Source organism: Vicugna pacos, chromosome 17 (genome assembly GCF_048564905.1).
Source record: "Vicugna pacos chromosome 17, VicPac4, whole genome shotgun sequence".
Taxonomy (NCBI): Eukaryota; Metazoa; Chordata; class Mammalia; order Artiodactyla; family Camelidae; genus Vicugna; species Vicugna pacos.
Genome location: NC_133003.1, coordinates 23,562,257 through 23,588,868, shown reverse-complemented (window position 1 = coordinate 23,588,868; position 26,612 = coordinate 23,562,257). Strand labels below are relative to the sequence as shown.

General features: G+C 51.4%; 1 protein-coding gene across 6 annotated transcripts in view; it reads left to right on the top strand.

The window, feature by feature from the left end:
• Positions 1-26,612, top strand: part of POC1A (POC1 centriolar protein A) — a 67,145-nt gene that overhangs the window by 36,090 nt on the left and 4,443 nt on the right. For all 6 annotated transcript variants that reach the window (XM_072941404.1, XM_006196376.4, XM_072941402.1 and 3 more), the window contains one exon: positions 13,784-13,927. In XM_072941404.1, the coding sequence (XP_072797505.1) occupies positions 13,784-13,927 (144 nt within the window). The remainder of the gene's footprint in view (positions 1-13,783; positions 13,928-26,612) is intronic.

Below are 26,612 nucleotides of genomic sequence, written 5' to 3'. Positions count from 1 at the left end.
GAAGCCCTTTGCAGCTTATATTTTCCAGATTGGATGGCAGCATTGCCCATGTGGTGGTGTAAGGGTGTTGGATAATGCTTGTGTTTATGTTCTCATTGGTTACCATGGAAAAAAATCAGAATAGATCGTTTCCATGGAGATTATCTTAAAATTAGTTTCTTTGAAGGTCCGGACATTGCTGCAGGGTTCACTGAAGGCTCTGGATGCCATCCGCCTTTCTCTACGGCAGTGCCAAAGGCTAGTGTGAACATGCATGGATTCAGACGAATTCGCCTCCTATGCTGACAATGCCAGTCCCACTGAGGGGTGGGGGTTGGTCCTGTACCTCAGCTGCCTCTGGGACCCACTTGCCCGGCCTCGGCTCCGCAGTTCATTCCTGCAGTTCATTCCAGTCACTTGGGAGCTTATTTTTTTTTTTTAATTCAACAAAACAAAACCTCTCTATTGGGGAAATTTTCAAGCTAACGCAAAGTCAAGAGGATAATATGACCCCCACCCCCGTGTACCCTGTACCTAGCTTCAGCATTTTGCCAATCTTATTTCATTCATCTCCCACATTTTTTAGAAGAGCTGGAGAGCTTTTTTGTTTGTTTAATCCCAGATAACATTATTTTACCCTAAATACAGACTTTTCTTGGTTAAATAACTGCAGTGCTCTTATCACATCCAACAAAATTAATAATTCCTTAATATAAGATGCCTAGTCTGTGTTCACATTTTTCTGCATTGTGTAGAGATCGTTGTTTTGTGCTCTTTGTTCAAATAAAGATGTGGGAGGCTTTGAGGAAACCCATCTCTTCCCTCTTCACCACAATTCTGGAGCGTGGAGAGGTCAAGCCACAGTTGGGCCAGAGGCAGGCGGACCCTTGGGGCTGCCCCCTCCCTCTGTCCTCAGGGATGGCTGTGCACTCTGAGCTCCATCCAGGACGCCTCTGTTCCAGCCGGGAGATGTGTCAGCGCAGGTGCACCAGCCACAGCCAGCTGTCCCAGGCTGGCATCCTCTGGGGTGCGCTGTCCCTCTTTGCAGCCTGCGGCCCGCAGGGAGGGAGAGAGAGAGGTGATGTAACCTTGACTCACAACAGCTGTGTGCAACTTCAGTTTCCAGGAAGGGGAGGCTGTGAGACCCTGGGGTCAGAGGAGGCAGCCTCCCTCACCTCCTCCCTGGGCAGCACTGAAGTGAGGACTTTGGCCCATTGGAAGCCTGCTGCCTCTCTGGGGCAAGCAGAGCCAGTCCTGGTTCTCTGTCTTGGCAGGCTTTGCTCGTGTCCTGAGATGCTGCACAAAATATGAATTGCCAAGCTTGGGAGTGGTGCCCGGGTATGGTCAGTGCCTCTAACACTCTCCATTGAACTAAGTGCAAGGAGAGTTTAAAATAGCTAGCCTTTGTTCCCGAGGTTTTAAAAATTCAACTCCAGTAGTTACAATGAGCTGTCTTCAAGTGGATCTATAAATAAACTGCTACTGTTCCTCTTTGTCACCGAGAGCTTCGGCATCTTCCAGAGACGTCGGCTCTGCCGCTCATCTTCATTAGATGCCTCTCATCTGTGGGGCAGCTGCAGCCATCAGCAAGCTGGGCTGACACGCAGAGTTTGTAATGACAGCCACACGTTCCCTTTTAAAAAGCCACAGCCCCCCAAGATTAACTACACAGAGAAAGATGAAAGATGTAGCTTTGCATTAGAGAAACCTGACAGAGGTCAACCTCACCTGTCTCCATGAGTCCCACAATGTCAGGCACGTGGCTTTTATGGTGTTCTTGTCAAAAATTGCGTCACTCCCATCCAGTCATGAGAAACGTCAGACAGACCCAAGCTGAGGGACACTTGACAACATAACTGATCAGCACTCTTCAAAAGTGTCAAGATCATGAAAGACAAAGGAAAACCAAGGAACTGACACAGATTGCAGAAAACAAAGGAGAAAGAGCTAAATGCAGTGGGAGATCCTGGGTAGGATTCTGGAACATCAGGATCCAAGGACATTAATAGAAAAATTGGTGAAGCTCAGGTGGAGCCCTTCCTTAGTGTGGTTAATGGAATTGTCCCGATGTTAACTTCCTGGTGTGACCATTGTACTGATGGTTATGTAAGATGGTAACTCTGGGAGAGCCTGGGGGAGGGAGATATGGAAATTTCCTGTACTATTTTTTGCAACTTTTCTCTAAGTCTAAAAGTAGTTCAAAGCAGTTTAATTTTAAAAAAAAAAAAACCACACACACAAAAACTACAGTCAACACTTGAGCTTTATCAGAAGCCTTGATCTCCCTCCCAGGGTGTCTCAGTTTAGGTGTCTGTGGTGGGGCTGGTAGGTGTTCCTGTCTCGAGGCAGGAGGTAGACAGCCTGGAAGGGGGCCCTCGCGAACATGTGTGGAACTGAACTGTTGAGGAGCCGGCCCTCCGGAAAGCAGGTTGTGTGCAAAGGGAATGCTGTTACAAAGGTGTTGGTCACCAGCATGGGGACCGCAGTGCGGTGGTGTCTGCTTGGCAATGTGGTTGTTTCTCCCATGCTCCCAAGGTGCATTTGCTCCAGGAACTTGGGGCGCAGCAGATGCTCTCCAGCATTGCCTCCTCCCAAGGCTCCCCTGGGCTGTGTGGAGCACCCCCTCACCCTGCCCTGCCCTGTTTCTCCTCGTCTGAGTCCCTGACCCTTGGGCTCTAGCCTTGCTGCCAACCAGTGTGTGTTTCTGGCTGGACCAGGCGTGGTGACCTGGAGGGCTTCAGCCCCTAAAGGCCTGGGATGATTTTCCTCTGTCCTCAGAATCAGGAGGGCTGTCCTCTATGCAGAGGACGTTCTCGATGCATGAGAGTCTGCTTTCTCATGCTAGCCACCAGTTCAGTTCCTCAGCCTTCCTTTCCCCATTCCATCCCCGCTCCTTTCTGCCCATAGCTTCCCTCATATGGGTGTGTCCTTTCAGTAGGACAGTCCTCCCCCACCCTCCTTTTTTCTCCTGGGGGCATATTTGGACATTGGAATGACTTTCCATTTCCTGCTTGCCAAGGCAGTTCTTTCATGCCTTTAAAACATTTGGCTTTATTTTTTTTTTTGACTTTTTTTTTTTAATTTATTGAAGTACAGTCAATTACAATGTGTCTTTCTCTGGTGTACAGCACAGTGTCCCAGTCATGCATATACATACATATATTCATTTTCATTTTTTTTCCATTAAAAGTTATTACAAGATATTGAACATAGTTCCCTGTGGAAACATTTGGCTTTATAAGTCAGCCCTCTTGTCTGTGGGGAAATGTGTGGAAATCCTCAGCGAGTTTGGCTGCGGGGTCAGCAGGAGACAGCTGGGGGTGGAGCCCAGGGGTGGCTGACAGAGCCCTGATGTGGGGTCTCCGTCTGGCTTTGGGCCTGAGCGAGGAGATGGGGGTTCCTTGGTTTGTGCATTTAACACCTCCCACATGCCCAGGAGGTCTGAGACAGGTGTACTAGGATGACAGGGACAGCTGTGGTCCTGGGGTCTGGACGGCACTGGTTCTGTACAGAGTCCTGGGTTGGGCACGTGGATCCCTCACCCTCCACGTTAGACCCATCCTTAAACCCCTTTACAGTTTGTAGTTCCAAGGACACCCTGTCTGTGTGGAGGCACCCTGCATAGTCATACTCTGGGTAGAAGCCAATAGCAGTAACCAAACCCCATACTCATACTTGGACTGGCTTGGAAGAACATTCGTAAGACTGCCGAACAATTAGATGATTTTAAGAAACCAGAATTCATCTTGGGCTCAGGGCTATGTTTAGAACCAGAAGTTTTCCCTCTTGTTAGTCTCCCGGCCGGAACCCTAAATTATAGGGCAAACAAGGCCGTAGTATCTCTAGTCCACAAATATATGGGGAGAATACAGTACCAGGTTTCTTTTGAGCTTTGATTTGAGGAAACAGCTGTGCCTATTTCCACTTGACAAGCTGGAGCTGAGAGGAGCCCAAGTGAGCTCTGCCCTGTCCCCGCTCTCCTCATCAGGGCTGGTTTAGCAAACAGGGAGGAGGCAGACTGGATGCCTGTTAACTCTCCATGAGGCAAATTGTCAAAGCCAAAGGCCTGAGGTGCAGGCTAAGAAACGTCTGTGTCCGTGAAGCTCCACATCCTCAGCAGACTACGTGATGAACAGTTTGATGAAAGATGAAGTTGAAAAGACATAATCGTGTGTGTCTGTCCATTTCTTCCAGCTTTGCGCTAAGGGTCTATACTGTATACTAGGAGGGTACTAGTGAGACAGCCCAGATCTGGGGCCTGGGTCACCGTCCTCTCCTCTCTCTGGCCAGACTCAGACCATGGACCAGTTGCTGGTTGCTTTTGTCTGTTACAGAGTTTCAGTTTCTGGAGCAAGCTGGGCAGGGGCAAGGTCCAGTGTTAGAGATTAATAGAAAAGGAGAAATTTCCATCTTGAGCAGGTGTTAATAATTGACCACCCCACTCAACTAGAGGGGGGCATTCTGTCAAGTCAGCTCGTGACATCTTTATGGTAAAACTCCAGCCACTGCTGGCTGTTGGCCAGGTGCGTGCAGACCTCACTTGCTCGTGACTGTCGGGCTGTGTATAGGCCCCTAAGCAGCTGAGTCCTGAAGTTCCATGGACTGGGCCACTGCCGCTTGGGAAACCCTGCCTGGGACATCTGCTGACAACTGGGGAGTCACTGAAATGTGACTCTGGCCCTTCAGCATCTGGAAGCCGTCATCCCCAGACCAGTGGTGGACCTCACGGGCCTCACCTGTGGTCTTCAACCTTGGGTTTTGCCCACTGGTAATGTCCTGTGGAGAAGCAGTGATTTTCACCTTGAGTGCAGAATGGCAGTGATACGTAGTGTCAAGTGCAGTGTCACGATGGGCAGGTGGGGGTCCTAGGGGCATTTCAGTTGTAACTGCACCTTTTTAAAGTCAGGTTTATTAGTATACAAATAGTAACATTCACCATTTTAGAAAGTGAACCATTCTGTGTGATCGCCGTCATGATCAAGTTATAGAATCTTTCCATCAGCCCCCAAAATTCCTTTGTTCCTCTTTGTAGTCAATCCACTCCTTCCACCTCCAGCTCCACACAACTGTTAATATGCTTTCTGTCACTGTAGATGAGTTTGCAGTTTTCAGAATTTGATATAAATGAAATCATGTAGTTACATATGTATTTTGGGGGGAATCTGGTTTCTTTCAGCCTAATTATTTCGAGAGTCACCCATGTTGTTACATGTATCAATAGTTCACTTCTACTTATTTCTGAGTACTTTTCCATCAGACAGATAAACAATTTTTTATTTGCCTGTTCATGTTTGGGTTATTTTCAATTGGGGGCTATTACAAATAAAGCTGCTGTTAATTTCTATATAAATATCTTTCTATGGACATACGTTTCCATTTGTCTTGGATAAATACCTAGGAGTGGAATGGCTGCAACATATAATAGGTATATGTTTAACCTTTTTTTTTTTTAAATGTTTAATCTTTTAAGTAACTGTCAAACTGTCTTATGGTTATAACATCTTACATTCTCCCTAGCAGTGTATAAGAGTTCAAGTTTCTCCACTTCCTCGCCAGCACTTGAGGTGATCAGTCTTTTTAACTTTAGATCATTGTAATAGGTATATAATGGTATCTCACTATGATTATAACTTGAATTTTTCTAATGACAAATAATGTAGAGCATCTTTTTACAAGTTTGCTTGCCATCTTTATATGTTCTTTGGTGAAGTGACTGTTCAAATCTTTTGCCTTTTTTTTTTTAACGTTGTTTGTCGTATTGGATTTTGAAAGTTGTTGTATATTCTGGATATAAGTCCTTTACCAGTTATGTGACTTGCAAATATTTTCTCCCAGTCTGTGGTTTGTGTTTTCATAACAGCATCTTTCAGAGAGGAGATGTTTTGAATTTTGATGAAGTTCATTTTATCAACTTTTCTCTTTTCGGATCACACTCTGGGTGTCATATCTAAGAAATCTTCACCTGACCCAAGGTCACAAAGGTTTCTCCATTTTAGAAGAAAAATATATACCAGTATTATAGTTTGAGAGTTTACATTTAGGTCTGTGAACCATTTGGAGTTACTTTTTGTGTATGGTGTGAATGTACTGAGGTTCTTTTTTTTTTTTTTTTTTTTCAATGGATATCCAGTTGTTCCAGCAATCGGTGAAAATACTGTCTTTTCTCCACTAAGTTGTTTGTGTACCTTTGTTACAAATTAATTGACCCAATATGTGTGGGTCTATTTCTGACTCTATTTGTTCATTGATCTATGTGTATATCCTTTCACCAGTACCACACTGTCTTGATTTCTATAGCTTTAGACTGTCTTTAAATCAGGTAATGTGAGTCTTCTAATTTTGTTTTCCCTTTCAAAATTGTTTTGGCTTTTCTAGTTCCTTTGCCTTTCCATATAAATTTTAGAGTCAGCTTTTTGATTTCTTTTTCTTTTTTTTTATTTTCTTTTTTTAACATTTTTTATTGATTTATAATCATTTTACAATGTTGTGTCAAATTCCAGTGTTCAGCACAATTTTTCAGTCATTCATGGACATATACACATTCACTGTCACATTTTTTTCTCTGTGAGTTATCATAACATTTTGTGTATATTTCCCTGTGCTATACAGTGTAATCCTGTTTATCTATTCTATGATTTTGAAATCCCAGTCTATCCCTTCCCACCCTCCACCCCCCTGGTAACCACAAGTCTGTATTCTCTGTCTATGAGTCTATTTCTGTCCTGTATTTATGCTTTGTTTTTGTTTGTTTGTTTTTGTTTTTGTTTTTTAGATTCCACATATGAGCGATCTCATATGGTATTTTTCTAGCTTTTTGATTTCTTTAGATGATTTGGGGGGAAATATTGATCTCTTAACAACATTGAGTCTTCAATACATGAACATGATGTATCTCTTTGTTGATATTATTAATCTTTGATTTTTCTCGTCAGTGTATTATCGTTTTCAGCACACAGATTTTGTACATATGATGTAGAGTTCTATCTAAGCATTTTTGTAATGGGTTGAATGGTGCCTCCCCCCCAAAAAATGTCCATGTCTTAACCCCCAGAACCTGTGAATGTGACTTTACTTGGGAAAAGGGTCTTTGCTTATGTAATTAAGGATCTCAAGATTAGATCATCCTGGATTATTAGGTTGGCTCTAAATCCAGTGACAGGTGTTCTTACAAGAGACACAGAGAGAAGAGCAGGCCCTGTGAAGATGGAGGCAGAGAGCAGAGTTACGCAGCGATAAGCCAAGGAATCCTGGAGCCACCAGAAACTGAAATGGATTCCTTTTTGGTGCTTCCAGAGGGAACGTGGCCCTTTTGAAATCTTAATTTCAGACTTATGGCCTCCAGAACTCTGAGAGAATACATTTCTCTTGTTTTAAGCCACCAAGTGTGACAGTTTTTTAGACAGCTCTAGGAAACTGATAACACATGTTTTTTGGTGCTATTCAAAAGATAATAGCCAAGAATTTTTGGAAAGTAATGAAAGGTATCCAACCATAGATCCAAGAAGCTCAGAGAAATGACAAGCTGGCTAAAGAAACAAGAAAAGCAAACCAAAAGCCCACACAAATTATATTCAAGCTTTTGAAAGCAAAGATTAAGAGAAATTCTTGAAGGTAGTCAGAGGAAGGAGATGCATTATGTACAGAGGATCAAAGGTAAGAATTCTTTTCTTATTCTCATATGAAACTACACAAGCCCAAAGACATGGAAGTAACATGTTTAAAGTATTCAAAAAAAAAAAAAAACTGTCCACCCAGAATTCTATATGCAGAAAAAAAAAACTTTTAGAAATGGAGAAATAGAAACTTTCTTTCCCCAGACAAACCAAAGCTGAGAGAATTCATTACCCGTAAACTCGTACTATAAGAAATGTCTTATATACATAAGGGGGAGGGTATAGCTCAGTGGCAGGGCACGTGCTTAGCATACTCCAAGTCCTGGGTTCAATGCCCAGTACCTCCAAAAAATAAATGTCTCTCTTCTCTTTCTTCTCTCTGTGAGATTCCAGTCACACATTTAGACAATTTGATGTTATGGATGCTCTCTTCTGCTTTCCTCGCCCCTGTTATGTTTCAGTTTGAGGACTTGATCTGTCTTCAAGGTCATTGATTTATTTTCCTCAGCTGAATTGAGCCAACTACTAGCCCAAGAAAGCGATTCTTCTTATCTGTTACTGGGTTTCTTATTTCTAGCGTTTCCATCGACTCGTTCTTATAATTTTACCTCTCTGCTGAAATTCTACCTGTTCGTGCATGTTGTCCACAATTTTTCAATAAAACCCTTAACATACTACTCATAATTATTTTCAGTTCTCCATCTGATAGTGCCAGCATCTGTCATCTGAATCTGATTCTGCTGGTTACTTTGTCTCTTGACAATAAGATTTATTTTTCCTTGTCTTTTTGAGTGTCTTAGAATTTTTTTGGTTGAATTTTTGATTGAATGCCAGACATTGTGTTTAGGATAGCAGAAACTAAGATACATAGTCGGTCTGATCAGGAGGTGAGCTCAGTGTAGCATTACCTTGCACTTAGGGAGCGGTCCCGGTGTTGGAGGATTTTCCTCAATGTCCTTGCTCCGTCCCCAGCTTTCAGCCCACCCTGAGGCCTACTCCTCCGAGGGTGTCTGTTTCCGTGTTCTTGTGCCTCCCCCAGCAACAGGCTTCTGTTGCTTGTTCCTGTTGCTTGCTGGCTTTGTTGGAGGGATTCTCTGCTGTCCAGGCCCAGCTACAGTCTTAGTCAGGCCCTGTGTCCCTGGGTCTCAGAAGTAGGGCATTCTCAGTAGCCCTGCCCTTCCTCGGCCGTTGGAGCCCTCAGTCGTCTCCACTCAGGGTGGTTTCCTGCCTCTCCCCTAGGGAAGAGGGGTTTTTATCTTTTTTTGCTCTGTCCCCAGTAGCTTAAGGATTTTGTTCCGTAGGTAAGAAGGGTCCTGGCGGGACTTCATGCCTTTCCTATGTCTACTCCCCGCCTCCAGGCCTGCACCCTGGAGAATGAGTTTCTCCCACTCATGGCCCTGCCCCCTTCTTTCTCCTGAATGCCCAGTGGAGGTTTGTGGAGACCCTGCGAGGAGAGGCAAGCTTCCCGTGTCTTTGGCTCCCAGCGGTTCTTCACTCTCACCCTGTCCACACTGTGGCGATCTGTTAAAATGTGTAACTTAATTCTTCTCAGCCACTTGTGTGGCATTCGGTGTCTCTTCTTCCCATGCTTTGCCAGCAGTCAGCTGAAGCCCACTTCCTGTTTTCCTTGGAAGAGCCTGCCTTTCCCTTAGATTTCAGGCTAGTTGTTTGCTCTGTGACCTCAGCTCTCTGATTTAAGAGAACTTATGGTTCTTTTAGATTGTCGGCCTTTTTCTTGTTAGGCTGGGATAAATGCTTCCCCTAACTTTATATCTTATATAGCCAAAGCTCCTATCCATACCTGCATCTTGATGATGAAAAAGTGAGACCGTAGTCAATCCAGAGAGCAGTCAAGAATGGTCTCAACCTGATGGGTTGATTTCTTGTCCCAAGGAAGACCTGCAAGCTCTGCTCTTAGGTTTTGTTTTTTAATGAAAATTTATGTTAGTCACCATGATATTTATGCAGTTCCTACTGTGTGCACAGTGCTAAGCTCCTGGTGGCACATGACAGGCTGGCAGCAGCAGAACTGAGGGAAGCAGAAGATTAATCTACTGGGGGAAGGATAAATTAGGACTTTGGGATTAACAGATACACAGTACTATATATAAAGTAGATAAACAACAAAGACCCGTATAGCACAGAGAACTAGATTAATTTCTTGCAACAAGTTATGATGGAAAAGAATCTGATAATATATGTATCTATATGTGTATGTACATGTATAACTGAATTGCTTTGCTCTAAACCTGAAACTAACATTGTAAATCAACTACACTTCAATAAAAGATAAAATTTAAAAAAAAAAAAAAAGGTTAACACATGAGAGCCCGAGCTCCCACACCAGGTGAGTGAGAGGGGACACCTCCCCAGACCCCAAAAGAGATTTCCACAAACTTAAGTAGATTCATCTATTCTGAGTTTCACCTTTTTGTTCTTGTGATGTTAAGATGTTTCTATTTGATAAAAGTGAAAGTTGTTGACTTGGTGCAGCTCTCTGCATATGTAGGTATGTAAGCATGAGTTAAGTTGTGATTTTAGGGGTGATATACCTAAGGGAGGACAACCAGGCAAGGCCCCAAGTGGCCCTTGATGTTGAACAGACAAAGCCCTGATAGGACGTTTCCCCCTAAACACTCACTGCCTTTGTTATTCCTCACAGCCCTTCCTCTTCTTGCCTTCTTATCTCTGCTTTATCGCATATTTATTTGCCAAGCTCTGGGGGAAACTGGCCTGGCTGTCTCCAGAGTGCTGGAGTACAGGTGAGTGGCTGAAATGCTGTGCGGGGCAGGGCTGCTGGCCCTTGGCCTGGGGAAGGTTTCATTCCACAGGAATGTCACCTTGGTGGGCTTGGCTCTGGCAGGCATGGAGTGTGTGTGGAGGGCCCACTCTGTGTTCAGCTCTGTTCCCAGCAGGCATTCCAGGTCAGGCGAGGTGGGGGAGTGACACAAAAAGTGTTAGAGCCAGAGCCAGGAGCCTCCACCCGGAGGTAAGAGAGGAGCTGGGCACGGGAAGCAGGTCTGCAGGCGACAACTCCTGTCAGAGGCTGCTTCCTGTCAGGGAACTGCCTGTACTTTGGGTTCAGATCCCATCTCTGTCATTTCCTGTGTTAGAGCAGGTTATTTAACCTCTCTGAGCTTGCTTCCTCATCTGAAAAGTGAGGTTAGTAATGCCTGCTGTGGAGGGTCATTGTTAGGACTAAATGAAGTGCCATAAAAGATGCTGGCACATAGAAGGTGGCAAGTGAACCACAGCTATTGCCATCCTGATGGCGCTAGACTGGCCGTGTGTTAAATGCTGTGATGTCTGCGGATGAGCGTGGACGGGCAGTAGAGAGGGCTGTTTCCTGGTGAAGGTGAGACCAGGACCAAAGAGCGTGGCCAGAACCCTGGACTCGTGAGTGAGGCTGGAGACTGGGCGCCTTCCGATGGTCACTTCCTGTCTGAGCCTCAGGTTCCTGCTGCTCTGTCTGCCAGAGGCCACCTCCCTGGCTCGGGCCCGTGGCTGCTGTCCTCAGGACTCCTTTGGAGCTGGCTGGTTTTGGGCTTAGGAGGGTTTCTGCCGCTGAAGTCAGTGGTGCTCACCCCGCCCTGCTTCCCACTGTCAGTGAGCCTCCAGAGGCTCGGCGCTGTCCATTTCTGGGCTGCTCAGTAAAAGCACTCAGAATTTCCATCCCCTCCTTCCCAGGCCGCAGGCGGTGCTGGCCGCTCCTTGAGGATGCTGGCTGTCAGGACAGAGCGGCCTTTCCTGAGGGACCCGGGGAGACTCTGTCTAGAGGAAGAGCATGCCTGTCTGAAAGCGGGTCCTTTGGAGGTAGTGGGCACAGGCTTCTCAAGAAAGGCGCTGGTGATTTTCAGAGAAGCGCCTCTCGCAGCTCAGTCATCACCCCCATTTATTTTGAGGAAGGGGAGGGATTCCCAAGATAGATTAAACCTCTTGCCCAGGGCCCCCCAGCCCTGGTCAGTGGTGGAGCTCAGATATCAGTCAAGGCCCTCTCTTCCCTACTGTCCGCTACTGTGTCTCCTGACAGCTGCCTGGGTCTGGAGGCCGCTGCGGTGAGGTGGAGGCCAGTCAAGGCTTCTGAAACATTTCCTTTTGGGGTGGACTTCTGGGTGGGCTTTGAGACTGAAGTGTATCGCTTCCTGGAGGACTGGAAGGGCCCCAGTCCCGTGGGCACCACAGCAGACGTGTGGACAGTGGGCATGTGGATGTGGCGCTGTTCCTGTTTTCAAGCACACTCCTTTGGCTTGTGTCTCACATTCAAGTTCTCTTTAACCGCCAGGGCCTGCATTTTTCCAAGTTCAAGTTGACATGCATTTGAGAGTTTGTTATCTATGAAATTAGAACACTTGCCGAATAAAGGAAAATATGCAGGTAGGGCCTGTGTGCTGAACTGCCCTCCTCTGCTGGTTGGGAATCCTCTCCTGGGCTGAGTCTTTCAGGAACTCTGAGGCCTGCCCAAAGTGAGCATGTCCAGGGCTGGGCACCTTCCTGGGGCCGGGCCACTGGATTCGTCCAAGAGATGGGTCGACTCAGAGGAGATGTAAGCCAGCTGCTGATGGTGGGCATGCAGGCCAGCCTAGTGTCAGAGCTAGGAGGTGGGCTAGTGTGCAGGTATCCTTGGTGAGCCCCAGTCATAGCCAGTATACTCCAGTGGCCGTGGCAGGGAGGGGTGCTGGGTGGAGTACCCTGGCTCTGTGATATAGAGGTAGTTGACAAGCTTTGAGCCCAGTGATTTGCTGGATTTGGAGGGGAGAGGAGTGATGAGTGTAGATGGGAGACAAGGAGAGGGACAGAGATACATGGGCAGGTGGTGGGCCTTGTGGGTGGTCTGGCATTGATTCATCCCACTCATGTGTTCTGGCCCTGGAGATGCAGTGGCTGGAGGAACAGGATAGGGATGGGGCAGGTCCAGGTGTTCAGGAGCACAGAGGAGCTTCTGATTGGGAGTGCAAGGTTGTGGGTGAGTTGAGGATGGGATGCTCAGAGCAGGGGAAAGGAAGGGTGGAGGAGGGCCTGCCCAGCAGTGGGGACCATGGAAGCTGGGCCTGGGGATGCAGAGGCATGGGGGAGCTGTGGAAGGAGGCAGGCCAGAGCAGGGTGCCCGTGAAGGGGCTTGAATTTTCTCCTGAAGGTGGTAGAGATCCCTGGAGGACTGGCAGAACTGAGGACTGGTGTGGTAACACTTGGAAGGTCTGTCAGTGAAGTCATGGTTTAAAACACTGAGTCCCCAGTGTGGCTGCATTTCTGGGTGACTGGGGCTTTGGGGCTTGTCATGCCCACAGGGAACAAGTCCACAGAGGAATTGTGGGTTCCAGGACCAAAACTGGGACATCTGCCCACTGTGTCCTTGAGAACCGAGTGGCTCCCAGAATCCCGCCCACTGAACACATGCATGATGCTTCTGAGGTCCCTAGAAGCCTTTGTGTGCAGAGCCGTGCCTGACTTTGGGGGACACATGCTGGACTGGAATGAGCCCCCTTTGGAAATCATGGATCCTCAGTGGTGGTGGGCGGCGGGGAGGGGATGGCTTCTGCAGCTGGGGACTGAAGGATCTTAGGCAGAGATGCCAAGCCCCTCAGTGGGTTCCTGGAGTCTTGTCTGAAGCAAGCCGCCTGTCCTCTGGATTCTGACTCCTGCCAGCCACCAGGCCAGGACGTTCACATAGAATCCCTGTTTACCCAGGGTGTCTGCACCAGGGCAGGGTTGTTCTGGGCCATCCCCATCCCTTGAGTGAGGAAGTTGGCATTGAGTTGACCAGGAGGAGGGCTGACTTCAGAGCCAGGCCGGCCTTCAGGGTCTTGACTCTTGAGAGGCCTACAGGGAGGTTCAGGCGATGTGAAGAGTCGGCAGCCCCCAGCCTCTCTGAGGGCCTCCAAGAGCTGGCGGAGGGCACTCGTCAGCCCACCTCACAGCCCTCCCAGGCCCCTCCAGGCCAGACTGCCAGGCGCTCTGATTCTGCTCCTCACTCATGGCCTCTGGTCGGAAAGGAGGCCCCAGAAGGGAGCGTGCAGTCCCGGACATGGGAGTCCTGCCACACTGCCGTTACTCACCAACATTTGGAACTCGTTTTCTCAAGTTTGCTGGTGGTTTTCCGCTTAATCCATCAGAGGGGCTATTCCTCATTGTGTTTCCTCAGCACTAAATCAAGACTAAGGGGCTCGGCTCTCTTTCCTTTTCGTTGTCTTTAGCCGGAAGTGGATTTCCCTGTCCCACCAGGCAGAGGCAGAAGTCAGGAGTCGATGCAGAGCCAGCCCCAGGAGCCCGTCAGCATGCCCCAGACGCTGACCAGCACGCTGGAGCATATCGTGGGCCAGCTGGACGTCCTCACCCAGGTAAGCTGTGCTGTAAATTCACCCTGTCGTCTGCACTGGCCTCGCATTTGGGCCATTTGAAATTGGGTTTTTAAAAAACATTATAGCATACCTATTTGCCAACCCACATGAATGAAACAGCTGTGCCTGCCCTGGGATTCTGGTTCTCAGAGCCATCCAATCCCTGGCCAGACAACTGGACCCCAAAATCACCAACCCTGGATCCTGCTAAGGAGCGCCCACCCAATGCTGGCTTGGGCCGCAGCAGCTTAGAAAGAAACACTGTCTATCCCTTCCTCTGACTCTTCACTGGGTGGGCACTCCAGGGACGTGCCAGGGAACCACATGCAGTGAGAATCAGGGCATCTGAGAGCCCAGGCTGTGGGATCGAGCGGGCACTGCTCCTTACCCTCTGAGCAACCTTGGAGAAACATTTTCAGCTCTCCAAGCCCTGGTGTGTTTATCTGTGATGTGCAGTGAGGTGGGCTCCACCAGCCACGTTTGTGATCAGGATTAAAGGAGATGAGTCTGCAGGAAGTGTTTGGCCTGTGCCTGACCCTAGGGAGCTGCTCAGTGCTTGTTAGCTGTCTACCCTCATCAGTGAGGTCAACATGCCCCCAACCTCCCGGAGTGTCAGTGCATCTGGCAACCCATAACACAGATTTGCAATACAGTGGTTCCAGTGAGAGCAGTATGCCCTGGTAGAGGGGGCGGCCAGCATTGCAGGCCTGCCCAGAGGGGTGTCTCATCCTCGAGTGGGAGAGCACTCCTGGCAGAGGGAGCGGCCTGCCTGCAGGTCTGGAGGAGGCCATGGGTACATCCAGGCAGTGAGCTAAGCCCAACGCGGCTGGCATGGGGCATGTAGGTGGTGGCGGCAACTGGGCCAATGTGGGATTTAAAGATCCTTGGGGTTCCTCCCCTCCTTGGATCTGGGTGCAGGCCCCCGTTTCCTGTGCCAGCTCAGGGGTAGAGCAAGGATGCAGGAGGGAGGCAGAGGACCCTGGAGTCTCTGACAGAAATTGAGCTGAAGTGACATGGCGTCCCTTCCCTAGCTCTGGATTTGGGACCAAGTGCACCAAGTTCCTCCACATTGTGTTGCCTGGTCCTTAGTGTGTCACAGCACCCCAGCTGCTACTGCACACCGTGGACCCACTGAAGGAAGGACGTTTGAAGGGAGAGGTCAGACCTTGGTGACTAGGGACTGGTGGGACTATGTGCACATCATCCAGATGGTTCTGAGTCTCTTTACCCTTGAGAAGAAGGCATGAGTTAAGACAGATGAGCAATGGGCAAAGACTAAAAAAATTATCCCCCTCAGACCTGTCAGAAACTGCCGCGCCCGCCTCCAGTTCTTCGCGGCATCATCAAGTGAGAGATCAGGGGAGGTGGAATGAATTAGAACTTCATAGAATAAAATTGGAAATTAAGTCTGAGAGGATGGTTAAAAATAGCTTCATTGGATCCAGAGGAGTATAACACTGAAAACATTTCCTGTCACTGTGTTTGAAGGGTGTACATGGAAGGTTTCATTATGTGTTAGCCGTCAAGAGTATGATAGTAACTTTGGAAGAAACTGGCATCGCAGGAAACCAGCGAAGGCTCTCTGGTGGCCTTGGCGTGTGGCTGGGGTCTGGATGTCTCAGACACCCTCGTCCTGCTTCACACCATTCAGCCTGTTTGCAAATCCAAACAGCACTCCACCCTGACCCAGTGCCAAGCCCCTGAGCCAGTCGCCTGCTCTGCTGGCCAGCGTGCGTTCCTAAATGCCACGCAGGGAGTCGTGTTCCTGATGGACTCTGTGTCCTGAGGAAACGTGGGTTCCACAGATGAAGCCCTAGTTCAGGCCTTGGAGCGCAGCCCATTTTCAGAATGCCGAGTGGTGTTTGCACGTGCTCCCTTCGAGCTTGGTCGCCGGTTGTCTTCCAGGCCCACCTCCTGTCCTGGAGTCAGGGCTCTAGCTGAGGTGTTCCAACTACAATCAGGGCTTCCCCCACTGGGGTTGGAGGTTCCCTGCCCCCTCCTCTTGGGACCAGCCTTGCTGGGGTAGCCCCCTCCCTGGAGGATCCCCTGGGGCACAGAGCTGGGCGACCAGCGGCATCCTCCCCCTGCCGATACCTCAGCGGGGCTCTGAGCCTCCTTGTTATGTGAGTATCGCCCTCGGATGCTGCTGCCACAGCGGGCGCCCCTCACCAGCCTGACACACCTCTGCTCTGGAGGGCGGGGATGCCTCAGCCACCCCAGCACTGACTCCTACTTCAGAGTCTTCCGTCTGAATCGTGCTTGTTCTCCTCTGTCCCGCCCCATCACTGCCCCTTCCCTCCCCCACAAGGAAGTCTTCTAAGCAGCCTGTGAGAGAGACAGTGCCTTCTGGGTCCTTCGGGCCTCCGTCCTGCAGAACATCCTTCTGGGAAGAAGCATGGGGCCGCAGTGGGCAGTGGCCGGGATGGGATGTTTACTGAGTGAGTCACGAGCCTATAGCCCCTGGGTGACAGAGCAGGCGCCCCACCATGGAGGCTCACTGTCTTCAGAGCCTGCCTTCCCTCCCGCTTGTCAGACTGGGTGCAGCCCAGTGATTGGGTTCTTCTCGAGGTTTGTGGCCCATTTGGCACTGGTCCGAAGGCCAAGGACCCCGCCTCAGTCCTCGTCAGCGCAGCTCTGTGCGAAGCAGAGGCCCAGAAGTCATGTGGCTGAGCAAGCCTAGGGAGAGATGTGGCTCAGAGCTCATTTAGGTGCAAGTCCTGGCTTTCCCACCTCTAGCTCAGTGACCTTGGGCAAGTCACTTAACCTCTGTGCCTCAGTTTCCAAATCTGGAACACAGAACACTTCACGGGCCTCCTGTGTGAATTAGATGTGTCAGCTTGTGTGAAGCTCTTTGAATGGTCCCAGCAGTGCCCTGTGCTGCTGTTGTGGTCAGTGCTGCTCCTGCTCTGCCTCGGTCATTATTCAGAGCCTGGCTGGTGTGGGTATGGGGAATCCTCACGACAGCACCAGAAATAGCTCCCTAGTTCCCCACCACCTCAGGAGAGCCGTTCCTCAGCCCTCACAGTGGAGGTTGTGGGTTCCCTCCATTCACATACATTCACTGAGCCTCTTCTGTGTAGGGGGCCCTGGATGAGACCCAGTCCCACTCTTGGGAGGGCCCCACAACTGAATCTGCTGATGTAGGAGCCAAGTCTCCAAGGAGGAGCAGGCCACTAGGGCCGCTGGAGACAGCTGGGCAGAGCACGCCAGGTGGGAGTCCAGCAGGCCAGATCGAGAAGGCCATGGGTCCCTTGACGTGGGCTAATGAAAGAGGCAGCACGGGAGTTCGGGCTTCTAGTGGGCAGAAGTCAGGGCCAGACTCATGCTGAGGGTCTAGGGTGGAGTGGAGATAGGGACTCAGAGAGGCTGGGACCCAGGTCGGGGTGGAGCTGTCTCAGTCCTACCCTCAGGAGGTGACTTCTGCAGCTGCCCCGGCTTAGGTTTCCCTGGAGCCAGGTTTCCCTGCAGGGGAGGAAAGGTGAGGAGAGGAGCAGATGGCAGTCGGCCCTTGGGCTCCTGAGGAGTGAGGGCTTCCTCTGGCCCTCCTAGGCCCTAGGGGTGTGTGCAGCATCTGAATCCAGCCCTTCTTTTAACTTCTGCATTGAAGTTGTGCTGTTTTATTTTTTAGGAATATCTTTTTCATAAAATGCACACATTGTTTTTCGTAAATGTATTTATTCGGGGAAATAGATGCCAGGATGGCCTTCAAGGTGCTTCAAAGTACCTTCTCCCAAGCAGGTTCACTCTTCGGCTGTCCTGGGCTGTTGGGTCTCCCCACAGCGTTGTTTTAGATGGAAGGTCCTCAGAGTGAAGGGATCATATCTTCATCATAATTTGCCTCCTGATGTTTGTCTGAGGCCTACAACTTGCCAAGGACTTTCCTCCACAACCCTCGTGTTACCTTCCTGCATGGTGCCCACTGCTGCCATCATGCCCAGTGCAGATAGGGTATTCATAATGGCTTGTTGTGCCTGGACCAGCTCCAGGGTCTGTTCAGCCTGGGGCTTCTCCAGGATGCCATATGATCCTGAGCTCACCCCATGTAGATCAGAACTTCCCCAGCTTTCTTTGCTAACCGGTTTTGGTGTAGTTAGGGATGGCTTCATCAGGAAGTTCATCTGCAAACCAAACTTGAGCTTCCTGAAAGTTAAGGGCAAAATCTCTTGCTCAGTGCTCTGTGATCACAGAGCCCAGCAGGCATGGCCCCTGAGTTCGCTGACCAGAGAGCACAGCCCCTTGCCCTGACCCTTCTATGTTTGGGAGAGACATCCCCCGGCCTTACCCCTGTGAGGTTGCTATTTGGGGCTTCACTGGTTCCTCCACTGAGCTCCTCAGGACTCTGACCCCAGCTGGACGCCATGTCCTAGGCAGCCAGGGCTTATTTGGCCTCATACATCCTTACCAGCTGTTGGGAGCAGAGGTCCCTCCTTGGGTTTCAGAGCTGCTCTGCTCAGCCCAGTGAGCCCTGCCTGTTAGCTTGCCCTCCTGGACTTGAGGGCCAACTCTACCGTTCACCACGTAGGTGACCTTGGGCAGGTGATGTTGCTTCCCAGAGCCTCAGCTTCCTCGCTTGGAAAGTGGGGACAGTCAAGCCTGCTTGTGTCCCCTGAGCACTGTTGTGAAGCTCTTGATTCCCTGGATGGTCTTGACTGGCGCCAGCTGTTTTGTGAAGCACAACATTAAGTATTAAGTTGATGTTCTCCGAGGGGCAGCGTAGGAAAGCACCCAGGCGGCCAAGTGACACAGGAGTGGACATTCCACAGGCTGTGACTGCTGGAGTCCCAGGAGTGCTTTTGGGCTGCTGGTAAGACTCTAGTGGTCTGGCTGGACAGTAGGATGTGAGGGAGAGAAAGAGGAGGTCTTTCTCCAGTTCCAGGAAGGAGGACAGTCAGGAGGTGACAAGAGGGACTAGGGTGCCTGGGGGCTGTTGAGAATCAGATGGGTCATGGGGCCCATTAGATGGGAGCCCTGAATCCAGAGCCAGGCATCAGAGGCAGAGACTGAAGCTCTTCAAAGATTTACGTACATCTTGTTATAGCCATTCTTTGAATCCAGTTACCGAAATGGTTGTTGGGGATTTAGGTTTTTCTTTGGGAGACTTTTTGTTTTTCAAAACCCCTCGTGGGAATTCTCAAGAGCAGCTAGGGCTGAGGTCACAAGTGTGGGTGCTGGGTACTGTATGTGCCCCTCTCTTCCTCTCGTGAGCTGGCCCTGGGCCCCACCCTCTCCTACCCCCTCTGGGGAGAACACACGCCTGTCCCGCTGCTGCCCTGGTCACTGACCTGCCAGGCCTGCCCCAGTCTTCTCTTTTTGAGATGATTGGCTTAACCTCAAAGGTCCACAGGGTCCAGAGAAAAGTTCAGCCCAGCTGCTCTGGCCTAGCCTTGCCTCTTTCCATCTGTGTGGTCCTGGGAAAGCCATGGTTTCCTCTTCCATAGAGGAGAGACTTGAGGCACAGCCTGTCTGTCTGTCCCATGGGGTGCGCAGCAGCGGTCAGTGTCTCAGGTGGGGCTGGGACTTCCCTTAGGGCCTTCTTTCCATGTGTCACCCCTCCCATCTGCCCATAGCCACGCCCCTCCCCTCATGGCCACGCCTAGAGGAAGGACTCTAGGGTGCACCCCTGCCAGGCCTGCCTGCTTGGTGATGGGCATTCAGTGGTTGTCCAGACAGAAGCCCTGACCTTTCCCCTTGTGTTCTTGTTGGGGTGCCACAAGTGATTTAGGGGTCTGTTTCCCTCTGCTGGCATTCCACGTGAGCTCACCTCCTGCTTTGGCTTCCTTCGCTTCCTTCACGGGCTCCTGAGTGACAGAAGTTGGGTGGGGTCTGGAAGTTGCAGGGGCCCCAGGTCTTCCTCAAGGACCAGGGTGTGGGTGTAGAGATGTAGACAGTACCTAGGAGCTGGGGAGGCTGCAGTGAGGGGCCTGGGCCTGGGCCTGGGCCTGGCAGGCGGCTGGTGGTTTCGCCCCAGAAGCCCATAGCAAAGTTATTTTTGACTCTGGTTTCACGTCTTGCTGCTTTTTAAAAATACCGAGCCCTGAAATTCCTGCGCCAACTGTGTTTTTCATGGAATCCGCGTTTCAGGCTGGCCACAGCAAGGCTGTGACGTCACACATTCAGGTTCCTGTGACTCACCGGGGGCTGCTGGGCTCTGAGACTGGAACGTGTGCACAGTGGGAAGTGGGGGGAGGCAGGCCCACCCAGCCCCACTGGTTTAAAGGTCCAGATCGTTGAAACTCTGCTGACCTAACTCAACAAGGCTAAGGATTTGGGCTTCTTTGCTTTGAGGACTTGGATAGAGTGACCCGTTACTTTGAGGCATCCTGCCCCTCCCCTCCAAGGAGGGGTCCTGGCAGTTTGCTAGTTTCACACTGGTGGGAAGGTGGGAACACTGGGCCCACCCTGATGTGGGCTGAGCTGCCTGACCACTCTCAGGGGCTCTCGGTGTCCCTCTTTCCTGGACAGACCAGCTGTTGTTTGTGGAAACAGACTCCAGATTTTATAGCAGTTACGCCATTTTCTGTGGGGGCTGGTCCTCCCAGGTGTGCCCAGATGGATCTTGCTGGGAAGGTACAGAGTGAAAGTCACCCTGTGCCCCGCCCCTCCCAGTGATCCCTGCTTGTCGGGTGTGTACAGCCCTCCTGATGTCAGTCGCACACGCAGGCAGTACCTAGGGGTGACTGTTGCTGGTTCCCACGAGAGAGGGCCCTCCCTCCACTGCAGCACATCTAGCCACCTGGCCTAGACCTTGTTTAGCCATCCTCTTCATGGATATTTAAAGGCTGCTCTTGGGCCAAAGTTGAGTTCTGGACAGCCTAAGCTCCTGCCACTTGGGGTTTGGAGACAAGAGACTGGTCTTCCTCTGTTAAGAGGCTACTTCCTGGGAACAAGGGACTGAAGACACTCTGGTCTCTTAGACACTTTGGGTCTCTCTCCAGCCTGTTGCAGAGAGGCTGGGCCCTGGCTCTTCCCAAGCCCTGTTGCTCATTTTGACAGTTTATCTGCAGCCTTCTCTGGCTTTGCAAATGCAGAGGCACAGGGGAGTACCAAACCAGGGGTGGGGCTGCTGGCAGCACTCAAAGATGGCCCGAGCTTGTGTTTGTTATTGCATGAGGGGGCTGGATGGCAGCTCCATCTTCTATCCCATCTGCGGTTGTAACCAAAAGCACCCCCTTTCCAAAGAGGCTGCAGATGGAAGGCCCCCGCCCACCAGATGGGTTTGGGATGGCTGCGGTTACCTCTGGGGCCTGGGAATGTTCACGGTCTTATGAGATTTCTCCTGTGAGACCCAGAGCAGGCCTGGAGCTGGGGGAGGAGGAGCAGGAGCTGCAGCAGGAGAGCAAGGCCTGTACAGGGACATCTCATTCAGACTGACTCTGGGATGATTCTAAGAGCAGGGACAGAGGGGACTCCAGGTGATTTGTTCAAGGGCTCTCCAAAGAGGAGTCAAGCACATTTCATGAGAAAGGGCCTAGGAGTCTTTTGGTTGTGACAGGCAGCCCCAAATGGGCCTGCATGGCTCTGAGATTAAGCAAGCCACAGCTGACCCCGTGGCCACTTGGCGATCTTCTGAACGAAGCACCATGAGAGCTGGGTCAGGAAAGGCTACAGTTGGACCTGCCATCTCCCTCCGCCCACTCTGTACAGGGCCCTACCTGGGCCTGGTCTGTCGTACAGACTCCCACTGGACCCACAATAGCCACGGCTGGGTTGAGGAGATAAAGCAGAAAGAAGCTTTGAACTCAGAAGAACATGGTCTTTAGGGGAGTGGTTCTGTGTCCCCCATTCTGATCTGGGTCTAGCCAGTGGCTCCACAAAACCAGCCAAGATGAGAGGCCAGGTTTCGCACCAGGGCTCAGTAGGTACTGGGCAGGGCAGAGGGGCCTGTGAGCCCTTCATTCCTGAGGTGGTCCTATTGGACCGGGGCCACGTTCCTGACTTGTCAGGCTATACTGAGCTTTTCCAGACTTCCAACAAGCTACCAAGCAGTCTCTGACTTGTGAAGACTGTTTTATCAGGTATTGGCAAATTAACGATTTTAAATGGATTGTTGGAAAAATGAGCATCTGAAGAAAAGGGATGCTAAACGGGGCCAAGGCCACAGTACATGCCCCTTGCTTAGCCCTGTTTGGACTCACCCTGGAACTAGAGTACAGCCTATTGAGCAGTGACTGGCATCCTGCACCTTGAGGCCTGTTCCTGTCAGACACTTGGCTTCCCTGGTGGCCTGCTCATGGCTGCTAGAGATGAACTTGAACCCAGTCCAGTATTGGCAGCAGGTATAGCTCGGATCTTCCTCCTGGTGTGGGTGGTGCCCCGTGGGTCCCAGGAGCATCCGGTTTTATGGATGGTGGTGAGTGGACCCACTTTTTATAGCTTCTCTTTTGCGGGGTAAGCAATAATGTGGAAAAGCCTGTGTTTATTTAAAAGAAGTTGCTATAAAGCCACAAGGAAGGTAAATTAGCCAAGATTCTTTAATCTGGTGACTAATCTACCAATAGAAAATTGTTTTTCATGTATTTCCCGAAGAGAGCTAATCCTCATTAGAGGTGGGGGCTGGGGGATGCAGAAACGCCAGAGAAATCCTATATCCCTGAGATAATGTGAAACAGAAACATGGACTTCTGGGCCCAAGGGACAACAGCTCATTTCGTGTTGTTAGCAGCAGGCTGTGGGGTGACGAGGAGTAGCTATAAAGACATTTGCTGAGCCCAGAAAGATTGGGAGGAATTTCTTTAGAAACGTGTATTTTTGTGTGCATCAGCTGTGTTTGTGATCCTGGACAAGTTAACGTGTCACACGTCAGTGTGAGTGGGAATCTCCATTTCAGGCCTCAAAGCTTTTAGTCCTCATCAAATCAGGCCTGAGGTGGGAGGGGAGGAACTGGGCTGCTTCCTGGACTCCTGCCCCACTTTGTGCCCCCACCACGTCCTGCTGAGGCCAGGAGGCTTCCTCCCTCCCAAGGCCAGCTGTTAGTGGCCCCTCCAGGCTCCGGCCTGCCCGCCCTCCTCTCCCTCCTCCGCCACCCCAAGTCCTCCAGGTCCGAGGCCCAAGCTGGGGGGAATGTTCCCCACCAGCCAGGCGGGCTCATCCCCAGAGTATGGCTCCCCAGGCCCAGGGGACCTGGACTGGCTGGTGCAGGACTTGCCTTCTCTGCATCCCCATGGTTCTCAGGGTCTGGCATTTGTCCGTCCAGCACTCGTTGTGCACCTATTAGGTGCCAAGAGCTGTGCCTGGACCGAGAAGATAGCAGTGAGTGAGAGCAGACAGAACCCCTGTCCTCATGGGGCTGGCACTCAGACTGATGGCTCTGCAGGCTGCTCGGGGCGGGGCATCACACCTCTGACTCGAAGGCCCCTGTGCCACAGACCTTTAGGCACTGGACAGAGGCTGGGGCTAAGAGGCAGAGCCTTTGTTGGTAGGAGCTAGGCCCAGACCAGCAACCCATGTCCCCAGGGATCCGGGCTGGCCCCTTCATCCCCTATTCATCCCTGACGTGTGGCCAGGGCACCATCAGCAAGCCAGGGCCCTGCATGTGTGCACAGGCCCGCGCACATACACCAAGAGACAGAACTGGAGCTGGCAGGAGACAAGGCAGAGCTGGGCAGGCGCTGGCCCAGCAGCCCCACTTTGTTTTGATAGCTCACAAGACCCCACAGCAAAGAGATTCCCTTTTTATTGCATCTGTTTTAGATCTTTAGAATCTGAGTAAAGTCAAAACCATGCTAAGGGGAGATTAATTCCACATTTTTCCATCTTTGCAATGAAACCAAAGGAAAGTTAGACATTCTGTGCGGCACAGTCGAGACAGGGGTGTTGAGCCAAAGGCCAGCCCCTGGATGTTTCCCATGGCCTGGCACAAGTGCCCCAGTGCCATGGCTGGGTGACTGTGCTCTCTTCTTGAGACCCAGGGCACCTGGGACCCTCTACCCCCTAGAAATCTGGCTGCTGTGTTGGGAGAAGGGGGCTGGGGTGCCCCACCCACTATGGGGAGACCGCCTGGAGGAGCCAAATCAGCCACAAGCCTGGTAATGATTAAAAGGAACTTTCCGTCACAGGAGAACTTTAAGAAGCAGCCAGACCACCACGTGCCCTGATGGCTCAGACCCTACAAGGCTTGACCACAGGCCACCTTCTTCAGGGCCTCATCAAGCCCAGTGAGTGCCTAGGGCCCCCCAACAGCCCAGAGCTATTCATAAAGTATTACAGTGGCTCTTCAAGAGATGCATTGTACAGAGGAGGAGTCTAAAGCCATGGGTCAGATAACTTGTCCAAGGCCACTCAGCAAGTTAGCTGTCAAGTTCAGATTTGGACCCACATGGTACAGCTCCAGAGCCTGTGCTCTTACCACCCAGGTCAAAGGTGGGGACTGGGAGTCACTCTGACAGCACTTTCCAAGGGCCCACACCTTTGCTACATCCAGGACCTGCTGAGAGAGGAGGAGGGCAGGGACCCGGGTGCTGGGGTGGGGATAAGGAGGACTTCTTGGGGGAGGACCTAAGACGGCCGGAGTGGGGCGTCGGGTACGTGTGGTTTGCGCCAGGAGAGCAGTAGTGACAAGCAACACAGGTCTTGGGTGCCAGGTGAATGCCACGCCGAGGAGTTGGCCTTTATTCCTGAGCTCTTGAACAGGAAAGAAATACAGCAGAAGCAGGGTGGAGGGCAAAGGGGTGAAGAGGGACCCAGAGTCACCAGGAAGCCAAGACAGAAGGAACGAGACTGGGAAGCAGTCACTGAGTGGGAAATGCCGGGGGGACTACAGCACTGACTGTCGGGGTCCTGGGGAAGGGAGGGCCTGCCTGAGTCAGGTGAGGCATCTCCTCGGGCAGAGCCTGGCCCCGCACAGCAGCCACAGTGGGCTTGGGCAGCCCAGGTCCAATCACGTTATTTATTTCTGGCACCTCCATCACCCCGTCCTGCAGCCCCTTGCCCACCCCAGGGCCCATGTGCTCACCACTCCCACTGCCCAGTGCTGCCTCCACCTGACATGTCCCTTCTCTTGGCTGAGTGTCTCCCCATGCTGGAGCCCTGGCAGACTTGTGCTCGTGTGGTGCTCTGACCCCCAACCATTTCAGCCCTCTTACCCCACTCCCCATCTTGCCCTGTCAGACCCCGAGGCCCAGTCTCCTGGCTTCCTGGGAGAGGAAGAGCAGTTTTTGCTCCCCTCGCCCCCAGGCAGAGGATGTCAGCTCTCTGCCTCTGCCGTCAGTCTGTCTCTGGCCCAGCCACTGTGTCCACCTCATGCCGCTTGTCTTCCACGTTCAAGGGAGGCCCAGGAGGGATGTGCAGCCACAGAAACCAATACCACTGACCTAAGAGGGGCCCCATGCACCATGTGGGGCCCTGCTTAGAGGTGGCTCCGGGGTCTGGGGCACTGGGAAAAAGAGCTGCCCCCAGCTGGACAGACTGGGGAGTGCAGTGGGGAAGCCTGGAGTGAGGCCTGCACCCGGGGAAGCATTTTGTAAGGAACTAACCAAATAGCTGGGTAATGAAGATAGAACGGCTGGCTGATCACCCTCGTTGTTTCCGCTTCCTCCAGAATGTTATTCACTGTCGGTCATGGCTGAGCAGCTTTGCCAAAAGCCCACCAGGATAGGACTGGTACTGTAACCCCATCAGTACCTGGAAGCCCCGAAGAGCCAGAGTGTCTTGGTTGCTGCACGTGGGGGGCACCTGACAAATGTGTGGGAGCAGACAATGGTGTCAGGAGGGCCCGTGTTGTGGGTGTCCTGTGGCCCCTCAGGGCCTGGTAGAAGTTATAGCTCCAGTCTTCCCGCTACATCTGCACGGGGAGTGCGTGCGAGAGGCCTTCAGTAAAGGTGACGGCAGCAGTGGCTCTGGGAGGAGGAGCAGCTGCTGGAAGGGGCCTGGCCCTGCAGGCCATGCTTGGCAGCCTCACCTTCAGTCCCAGAGCAGCAGGAAGGCAGTGGGGCTTCTAGCCCGAGGAGGGGTGAGACCCCGCTGGCTGCTACATGGGGTCTGGTCTGGGAGGGGCTGTGTGGCCGTGGTGAGGCGTGATGGAGGCAAGAGAGCACGAGAGGGGATGAGTGAGCGAAGAGTCAGTCGAGGGCCAGGGGCAGCACACTTTTCCTTAACTGTGAATATTCTGGGCTTTGTGGGCCGTAGAGTCTGTCACAATTGCCCAACATGCCACTGTAGCCGGAAAGCGCCATAGACAGTATGTAGGCAAACAGGCACGGCAGTAAACCTGACGGACAAAAACAGGCAGCAGGCTGACTGTGCCAAGCCGTGGTCTGGAGAGACAACAGAATTCAACAGCAAACAGGAGAGTTTCTGAAGGAACGATTTTCCATGAGAAGGGCTGTGGCTTCCTAGAAATTGCTGGTAACAGCAGGAGAAGGTGGTTCTGAAAGAAGCCCCCCAGGTGACCCCCTGGCAGGTGCAACTTGGAAAATGAAATTTCTGGGTCTCTTATGACCTCGCCCCACAAGGCTCCCCCATGACTTGCAGGTGGAGGCCATGACCCCTAGAGGCAGATAGTGTTGGCAGAAGGGTAACAGTGTCCAGGTGTGGGGTCCTGTTGCTCCACTTCAGGGAGGGAGGTGCCTTATTTAAAGTGGAGCCCAATCTTGTGAGGGGCAGGGTGTTAGCAGTGACCTGGGTGAGTACCACAGTGGTTTGAGACTGATCACTTACGCTGTAGTGACACAAGCGCCCCAGTGAGAGA